At 39.3% G+C, this 9,537-nt stretch overlaps 2 protein-coding genes across 3 annotated transcripts; one reads left to right on the top strand and one right to left on the bottom strand.

Annotated features, from left to right (window-relative positions):
* The first annotated feature begins 613 nt into the window (after nucleotides 1-613).
* LOC103520469 (ran-binding protein 10) lies at nucleotides 614-3,680 on the top strand. Its single transcript, XM_008485565.3, has 4 exons — nucleotides 614-658; nucleotides 1,513-1,624; nucleotides 2,064-2,098; nucleotides 2,792-3,680. Exons 1-4 carry the CDS (start codon nucleotides 650-652, stop codon nucleotides 2,897-2,899), a joined length of 264 nt encoding a protein of 87 aa, XP_008483787.2. The 5' UTR covers nucleotides 614-649; the 3' UTR covers nucleotides 2,900-3,680.
* Nucleotides 3,681-4,362: 682 nt separating this feature from the next.
* Nucleotides 4,363-9,531, bottom strand: LOC103520468 (congested-like trachea protein). Of its 2 annotated transcripts, XM_026831572.1 has the most exons (6): nucleotides 9,382-9,531; nucleotides 8,157-8,180; nucleotides 7,596-7,802; nucleotides 6,677-6,796; nucleotides 6,120-6,299; nucleotides 4,363-5,032 (listed from the first exon to the last, which is right to left on the bottom strand). In XM_026831572.1, exons 1-6 carry the CDS (start codon nucleotides 9,512-9,514, stop codon nucleotides 4,815-4,817), a joined length of 882 nt encoding a protein of 293 aa, XP_026687373.1. In that variant the 5' UTR covers nucleotides 9,515-9,531; the 3' UTR covers nucleotides 4,363-4,814. The 2 variants fall into 2 exon arrangements, with proteins under 2 accessions (XP_026687373.1, XP_008483786.1); XM_008485564.3 differs by lacking the exon at nucleotides 7,596-7,802 and having other exon boundaries at nucleotides 7,950-8,180.
* Nucleotides 9,532-9,537: the final 6 nt, after the last annotated feature.

Raw genomic sequence — 9,537 nt, 5'->3', positions numbered from 1 at the left:
GAGTGGTCAAGACGCTCGCCTTTGGATCGGAAGGATGTGGGTTCAATCCCAGCCCAGGCAGATTTTTTTTTTTTTTTTGTCGATTGTATTTCTTCGGCATGAGGTGTCCAATGGGAATGCTTCGAACGGAACAGCCACACCTTACCAGAACGGATACTCTAGGTGAGTGGCTAACTTTTGAGCTTCTTGAGGCAGCTGAAGTCTTATATCACCACCCACGAATATACCTGAAATTATAGGGCATCAATTAAGGGACTCCCACAATAATAGTAGTAGCCTACTGCTGGAGTAAAGGGACTTTTCAGTCCTATGCTAGCAGTATAAATAAGCACTATTATTATTATTACACCACCAAATATACTCACCTGAAGAAAATCCTCGTTAATATCATCGAACTTTTGAGCTTCTTGAGGCAGCTGAAGTCTTATATCACCACCCACGAATATACCTGAAATTATAGGGCATCAATTAAGGGACTCTTCAATTTGAGCTTTGACACAGGTGAGTCTCTCGGCCATCGATCTGGACTGCTATCTACAAAACAAAGACCAGATTTTTTCCTGGTCTTTAGTGTAGCTGTAGATAGTAGACTTGGCCATAAAATTGGCAACTTAGAAAAGAACAGGGGAAGAATGAGGAGAACCAGAAAATGCTGCAAGTAAGTAGTGGCTGGCTTTCTCCTATCCTCTCTTTCTACTTCTTCTTTTTTTTTTTTAAAAAAAAAAAGAGATTTGACAGAGGGAACTGTAACTGCTATGGTCTTATCGTCCCGAAATCGAAGAGAGAAGGAAGACAGGGTTTGACAGGGGGAACTGTAACTGCTATGGTCTTATCGTCCCGAAATCGAAGAGAGAAGGAAGACAGGATAGGAGAAAGCCAGCCGTTCCGAGAACGAACATTATCCCATCAGGATAAAATCCGCCCCGGGCGAGAATCGCTTTTGGTATTAAAAAAAAGAGGAGTGTTTCACAGCCGTTTTTATTCCATAGCAATTAAACAACGCATATTGATGGTAGACTCAGTAACTTTGTGAATTAAACAACAGCTACATTAGACGCATGTGGTCTGTGTCGTAGTATGTCTCTCATTAGAGGGGCGAGAAAAAAACAATACTTCTCATTTTGGTGCTGGGTCAACACAAGAACACCAGAAAGTAACCCGATAAGATAGGGTTGATAATGTTTGGTAGTTTTGGCCAGATGATTAGTAACAATAAATGTTCAGTCTGAAATCTTGAAATCCGTGTCTTCCACACTAAACAGTTTTGGCCAGATGATTTGTAACAATAAATGTCCAGTCTGAAATCTTGAAATCCGTGTCTTCCACACTAAACAGATAAGACCTTAGCAATTACAATTCCCTCTATCAAAGATTCAAAGCAAGTAACAGGTGCTGGGTCAACACAAGAACACCAGAAAGTAACCCGATAAGATAGGGTTGATAAGACCTTAGCAATTACAATTCCCTCTATCAAAGGAAGTAACATATTGGTTATTCTATGTTTCGTTCCAGGATGCTTTCAGTCTTCTAGCGTATTCTAACCCCTGGAATTCTCCAGTCGGCTGGCAACTACATCCTGTACATAGGGAAACTGTGTGTGCAGCCCTTAATTCCGCCATCCTAGGTAAGTCTCGAACCCACGCCCTCCTGATTACCAAGCGGTTGCACACAGCCTCGTGCCTCGTGAGGACCATTGAGTAGCTACTTTAATCGAGTAGCTACCAATGGTGGCATTACCAGTGTAAAAAATTAAAATAAATTAAAATGGAAATTGATTGCATAGGAGGCACACTATAAGTCATGCTGTCTTCTTCTCTTCTTTCTTCGCCTTTTCCCGTGTTCACGTACAGACGGGGTCGGCGTTTTCCGTCAGCCTCTCAATCAGCCCTAACTAGAGTGATTGCTTTGGGCTGACATTTAGTTTTGGCTACAAATTTTACGAGTGTATGCCCTTCGCACTCAACCTTTGATATCCACAAAGTTGTGTGCTTTACCACAAATAATTAATGATTTGACTTTGATTCTAACAATCCCCTCCCCTTTCTCTCTCTCTCTGTTGACAGAATCAAGCAATCTGGCCCGCAGACCCCCCCTAGAGGTGTCTGTAGCGCATGCGCGTCAACTCATAGCCCTCATGTCCAAGAAGGGGCTGGGCGCATGCGCATTCGCTCATGTGGATGAAATTCTCAACTCTACCATGGCCTAGTGGAGGGGGAAATTAGCTCCTCCCCCTTTCTGTTTTTGCTCCGCCCCTTGATTTTTATTGGACGACATAACGCCGTTCTCTGATTGGATGAAAGAATGTAGTAGGGGAAAGTGAAAGTCAATCTTAGCTCCCTTCTCTTTGTTTTTGCTCCGCCCCTTGATTTTTATTGGACGACATAACGCCGTTCTCTGATTGGATGAAAGATGTAGGGGGATTCTAGCTTAGCTCCGCCCCTTAAAGCCCTTTTGATTGGACGAAAGAATGTAATTGGGGAAAGAGAAAGTCAATCTTAGCTCCCTTCTCTTTGTTTTTGCTCCGCCCCTTTGATTTTTATTGGACGACACAACGCCATTCTCTGATTGGATGAAAGAATGTAGTAGGGGAAAGTGAAAGTCAATCTTAGCTCCTCCCCCTTTTGTTTGTGCTCCGCCCCCTTAATCTGTTTTTAACGAAACAGAAATAATTAGAAATGAGAGAAATTCTGTTGTAGGGAAAAGAACTTGGTTTTATCAGAGGGATTAAATCCGCGATAATTATTGTATGGGTAATTGGGTAGGCTGTTCTAGTCCCCGACCCCCCCTAGAGGTGTCTGTAGCGCATGCGCGTCAACTCATAGCCCTCATGTCCAAGAAGGGGCTGGGCGCATGCGCATTCGCTCATGTGGATGAAATTCTCAACTCTACCATGGCCTAGTGGAGGGGGAAATTAGCTCCTCCCCCTTTCTGTTTTTGCTCCGCCCCTTGATTTTTATTGGACGACATAACGCCGTTCTCTGATTGGATGAAAGACGTAGGGAAATTCTAGCTTAGCTCCGCCCCTTAAAGCCCTTTTGATTGGACGAAAGAATGTAATTGGGGAAAGAGAAAGTGAATCTTAGCTCCCCTTTCTTTGTTCTTGCTCCGCCCCTTGATTTTTATTGGACGACATAACGCCGTTCTCTGATTGGATGAAAGATGTAGGGATATTCTAGCTTAGCTCCGCCCCTTAAAGCCCTTTTGATTGGACGAAAGAATGTAATTGGGGAAAGAGAAAGTCAATCTTAGCTCCCTTCTCTTTGTTTTTGCTCCGCCCCTTGATTTTTATTGGACGAAATAACGCCATTCTCTGATTGGATGAAAGAATGTAGTAAGGGAAAGTGAAAGTCAATCTTAGCTCCTCCCCCTTTTGTTTGTGCTCCGCCCCCTTAATCTGTTTTTAACGAAACAGGAGAAATAATTAGAAGTGAGAGAAATTCTGTTGTAGGGAAAAGAACTTGGTTTTATCAGAGGGATTAAATCCGCGATAATTATTGTATGGGTATTGGGTAGGCTGTTCTAGTCCCCCTAATTTTATGTAGGGCCCTATTTAATTAGGAAAAGTCTAGGAAGAAGAATTTTAGACAAAAAGTAGACTCCTTGTTTCATTTCTTTCGCCCCCCTAACTTTCTGGGTATTTTGTGACCGGTGTTGAATATTGAAACTAAAATGAAGAAAAATCGTTTCTTGCTCAACTGCTAAGTTTTAGCAGAGTAGTGTGTATAGATCTAGTAGCTTCTGGAAAATATTACTTTCTTACTATATGTTCAAAGATGGGATACCAACAGTGTTTAAAACGATTTGTCACACTCCTGGAAAATTTTCAAGATGTTGGTTAACCTGTTGTGTCATTTTTCCACTCTGTAAAATAGTTCTAAGCGTAATCTTTTGAAGAATTTCTTCACCTTTTACAAGACAAGCACGAAACAAAAATGACATCTAAATTGGATATTGAATTGACATGTTAAGTTGCATAAGTGCGGATTTTGTAGGAAAAAAATTACATGTCTTTTCGTCCCGAAAGCAAAGAAAGAAGGAAGACAGAACAGGAGAAAACCAGTCGTTCCGAGAACGAACGTTACCTGTGTAGGATAAAATTTGGCATAAGATATAAAATATTTTAAATAAAAGTTACTAATATAATCCTGGAGTTCCAACAAAGATAAAATATAATCGTTAGGTAACATATAGAGGTCCCTCTAACTTCCTGAACTGAAAAGGATAATTTGAAGAAAATACCTAGGAAATAATTATTCAGAATGCGATTTAAATAAATAATAATTATGAAAATAAAAGTATGTAAATATAAAATGTAAATTACGTACACCAATTATAAATAAAAAATATTAGAATAAATAGTCACGGCTGATGCATTGATTAAATTAAACATTAAATAGAAAAAGATATCAAGATATCCTATCCTATTGTTTCAACTTTAAACAAACAAAGTAATGATTATTAGGTAAAATATACCTAGTGTCCCTTTGAAATTGAAATGTATCCCAATAAGGTACCAAAATAAAAACAATAGAATATCTGTAGAAAAATTACCTGAGAAGTTAATTTAAAAACGATTGAACTTGTACGTAATTATGTAACTTGTAGAATCAAAGCTTTTATAAATGTCCACCTCCTTGAAATGATGCTACTAAATTTCGAAGTCGTTTTAAGTACTCAAGAAGAAAGCCTTAGCTGGGAATGCTCTGAAAAATATTTTGTTCTTCACCCTTCCAGATACCAACCACACAAGACGTTACTTAACTCTAGTGATTCATTGGAGAGTATTCAACGTGCTTTTCTCTCTAGCTGGTCTACTAACTAAACTTATTAAGCAAGCTCAGTGTATATTCTACTCCCAGAAAGCAAGCAGCATTAGCTGGGAATGCTCTAAGGAACACAGGTATAGCTCCCTTGTACAGGGCACCGGGTCCTTCATTTCTCAGTGTGGTAGATAAGACAGAGCGGACCCCGTTCGGATAGGTACCCTCGGGTGCTGTTTGAAGACGAGACTTGAGCACGTCGGCAGGCATACCTGAAATGGAAAGTACAAAGCCTTTAGTTTCGACGTAAAACTGTACAAGGCATACCTGAAATGGAAAGTACAAGGCCTTTAGTTTCGAGGTAAAACCGTACAAGGCATACCTGAAATGGAAAGTACAAAGCCTTTAGTTTCGAGGTAAAACTGTACAAGGCATACCTGAAATGGAAAGTACAAAGCCTTTAGTTTCGAGGTAAAACTGTACAAGGCATACCTGAAATGGAAAGTACAAAGCCTTTAGTTTCGACGTAAAACTGTACAAGGCATACCTGAAATGGAAAGTACAAAGCCTTTAGTTTCGAGGTAAAACCGTACAAGGCATACCTGAAATGGAAAGTACAAAGCCTTTAGTTTCGAGGTAAAACCGTACAAGGCATACCTGAAATGGAAAGTACAAAGCCTTTAGTGTCGAGGTAAAACTGTACAAGGCATACCTGAAATGGAAAGTACAAAGCCTTTAGTTTCGACGTAAAACTGTACAAGGCATACCTGAAATGGAAAGTACAAAGCCTTTAGTTTCGAGGTAAAACTGTACAAGGCATACCTGAAATGGAAAGTACAAGGCCTTTAGTTTTCGACGTAAAACTGTACAAGGCATACCTGAAAGAGAGAAGAGTCTTTTTCTCTGAAAGAGTTCTAGTAGAAGAACCATGTTTATATCGAGAAGAATTAATTGTAAAAGGGAAGGAAAGGAAACAACTTGTTCTAAGCTGACAGTCTAAATAAAGCACTACTAATACTTATGCTTATAAAGTCGTGTGATGTTCACACAGTAGTAGAAGTATTACTGTAGTTTCGAGGTAAAACTGTACAAGGCATACCTGAAATGGAAAGTACAAAGCCTTTAGTTTCGACGTAAAACTGTACAAGGCATACCTCATACCTGAAAGAGAGAAGAGTCTTTTTCTCTGAAAGAGTTCTAGTAGAAGAACCATGTTTATATCGAGAAGAACTAATTGGAAAAGGGAAGGAAAGGGAACAACTTGTTCTAAGCTGACAGACTAAATAAAGCACTACTAATACTGATGCTTATAAAGTCGTGTGATGTTCACACAGTGGTAGAAGTATTACTTTCACTTACCCACTACCCAGTACATAATCCCCGCACAGCCGCCGGCAAATATCGTACTTAACATAGACACAGACTTTTTCTCTCCACTTGGAGAGGTTGATCTATCAGCTAGGAAGTTCTTAATGGTTTCATAGGTAACGAAATATGCTCCGTTGGCTGGTATATCCCGCAGTAGGGTGGCACACAGACCTGGGAACACATACATCTGTCATTCAGTAGTTGTAAAATAAAATATTGCCAGTCTGTCTAGTTAGCTTGGTTGGTAGCGCGTCTACCTCGTAAGCGCTAGCCCGCGGGTTCGATTCCCGAGCGGAGCGGATTTTATACTGAACGGATAATGTTCGTTCTCGGAACGGCTGGCTTTCTCCTATCCTGTCTTCTTTCTCTTCGGGACGATAAGACCCTAGCAGTTACAGTTTCCTCTGTCAAACCTCTTTTAAAAAAAAGTTCGCTCTAGGCTAGGGAACTGTAAGGTTACTGCTGAGGTTTTACCGTGCTGAAAGAGAAGAAAAAAGGAAGACAGATAGGAGAAAGGAAGACAGGATAACTAGACTGGCGAAACTCACCTTTAAACACGCTAGTGACTCCGTGCTGGCGTACTAACTTCCGGACCACATCAACTGGACCTGAGTAAACCTTGGCTGTCTCATTAGATTGTATTTGAAGTAGACATTTTATCCTCTCCCCTGGAATAGAGAGAATAAGATGGAAAATATATAAAATTAAATTAATCAATACTTGATTAAAAATAATAATATATATAAAAAAAAACTGAATTTAGTAAGTTTCCAATAAAGCTAAACTGTGTACTAGAGATATCTAGTACATTAGGAATTAGGAGGACCTCTTTGTGTTAAAATATTTTAGATCTTTTTTCTCCAAATTTAAGCCCTTTGGAAACAAATGAATTTAATGAATAGAACTCAAAGCAGCTAAACTGATTAGAACACTGTCTAATGATAACTTTTTTTAAAGAGGTTTGATAGAGGGAACTGTAACTGCTAAGGTCTTATAGTCCCGAAATTGAAAATTAAATAAATCAATACTTGATTAAAAATAATAATAATAATAATAATAATAAAACTGAATTTAGTAGATTTCCAATAAAGCTAAACTCTGTAGCAGAGATAGGAGGAGGACCTCTTTGTGTTAAAATATTTTAGACCTTTTTTCTCCAAATTTAAGCCCTTTGGAAACAAATGAATTTAGTGAATAGAACTCAAAGCAGCTAAACTAATTAGAACACTGTCTAATGATACTTAACTTTTTTTTAAAGAGGTTTGATAGAGGGAACTGTAACTGCTAAGATCTTATAGTCCCGAAATTGAGAGAAGGAAAACAGGATAGGAGAAGCCGTTTCTAGAACAAACATTATTTGTTCAGGATAAAATCCGCCCCAGGCGGGAATCGAACCTATGGCCTAGCGCTAACAAGGTGACGTTCTACTAACCAAGCTAACTAGGCTGGCTAAGAGAATAGCCTTACCTGGTGCTGTTATAGCAGCAGTTGTTATCCCACTGAAACTCCCCGCTACAAAATACTGCCAGTGTGCCAGCTTGTCATTGTTCTCGTTGGTCAGAACTTTCTTCCCTGCTCCGTACCCAAGGAAACTAAGAGCAAATATTGGAGCTACGCCTGTGATGGGGGCTCCCATGCCTTTGTATAAGCCAACGGCGCTTTCATTACGAACAAGGAAAACAGGATAGGAGAAGCCGTTTCTAGAACAAACATTATTTGTTCAGGATAAAATCCGCCCCAGGCGGGAATCGAACCTATGGCTTAGCGCTAACAAGGTGACGTTCTACTAACCAAGCTAACTAGGCTGGCTAATAGCCTTACCTGGTGCTGTTATAGCAGCAGTTGTTATCCCGCTGAAACTCCCCGCTACAAAATACTGCCAGTGTGCCAGCTTGTCATTGTTCTCGTTGGTCAGAACTTTCTTCCCCGCACCGTAACCGAGGAAACTAAGAGCAAATATTGGAGCTACTCCCGTGATGGGGGCTCCCATGCCTTTGTACAAGCCAACGGCGCTTTCATTACGAACGATCTTGGTGAAACAGTCGAAGGTACCTGGAATAAAGGTGATCAACTTGTGATGCGCTGGATTCATGTGTAAGTTTATTGAGTTGACAAGAAAGGAAAAAGTAAGAAATGAGAAAATCAGAGAAACTGTGAACATAGGAAGATTAGAAAAGAAGAAAGTAGATTGAGATGGTTTGGGCATGTGGAGAGTAGAGGTGAGAGCAACATAGGTAAAAAAGTAGAGAAACTATTTAGAGAAGAGAAAGGGAGGGAGATTGATTGATTGATTGAATATAACCATTTATTTATTTATTTATTTATTTTAAAATTGATGTACAATAAAAACGATCTCTTAAGCTAATACTTAACTTATAGAGAGATTGCTCTCATCTCATAAGTTAGTAATCTTGCCTATCTATTTTTTTTTTTTTTCTTTTTACATAATGAACATTACTTATTTACTTAGGTATATCACACTTTTACATAATGAACATCACACATTTACTTAGGACTTAGGAGAGAAGGTACCTGGAATAAAGGTGATCAACTTGTGATGCGCTGGATTCATGTGTAAGTTTATTGAGTTGACAAGAAAGGAAAAAGTAAGAGATGAGAAAATCAGAGAAACTGTGAACATAGGAAGATTAGGAAAGAAGAAAGTAGAAAGATGGTTTGGGCATGTGGAGAGTAGAGGTGAGAGTAACATAGGTAAAAAAGTAGAGAAACTATTTAGAGAAGAGAAAGGGAGGGAGGTCAAAACTGAGGAGGAGAGATAAGAGAAAGCTTTAAAAAGAGGGATTGGAGGAGCAGAATAATGGAGGGTAACGCCAACCCAAAATAAAACTGGGAAACTGGGAAAAGGTGCAGTTAATGCAGAGAAGAAGAAAAACTTGTGGTCTGTGTCATGGCATGCTTGTTTGGTAGTATGTCCCCATTAGATTATAAGGATATACTATTCTGAATGAGTAGAAAGCTAGAAAAAAGTGGTGGCATTACCAGAGTAAAAGGAAAAAAATGTAGAAATGGCAAAGTTAGTCAAGGAGGCTCTTAGGAATGCTGTCATACCTACAAAAATTCAGAAGAGGCTTTCACAGCTTCTTAACGGAGAATTCATGATTTATTTAATTGGACTAAGGGTGAAATGACACCTTTAACAACTTACTTAGGTCTTACAGGAATTAATCCATGATTTGAATTTATTTGCCTCTACATTCTCACCAATAGGATACCAATCAAATTTCTTACCTACCTTTGTATTGAGGTTTCTCTGTGGACATTGTCTGAAGGCGTACTTTAACCGTGTCAAAAGGATGTCCTACGAGGACAGTTAGAATTCCTCCTACTCCACCAGCAAAGAAATATTTGACCGGATTCTCAGCCATTGTGGTGAAAATAAGTTAGATCA

This window comes from Diaphorina citri, unplaced genomic scaffold (genome assembly GCF_000475195.1).
Source record: "Diaphorina citri unplaced genomic scaffold, Diaci psyllid genome assembly version 1.1 scaffold3661, whole genome shotgun sequence".
Classification (NCBI taxonomy): Eukaryota; Metazoa; Arthropoda; class Insecta; order Hemiptera; family Psyllidae; genus Diaphorina; species Diaphorina citri.
Note: the sequence above shows the minus strand (reverse complement) of the source record. Positions and strands in the feature narration are given on the sequence as shown.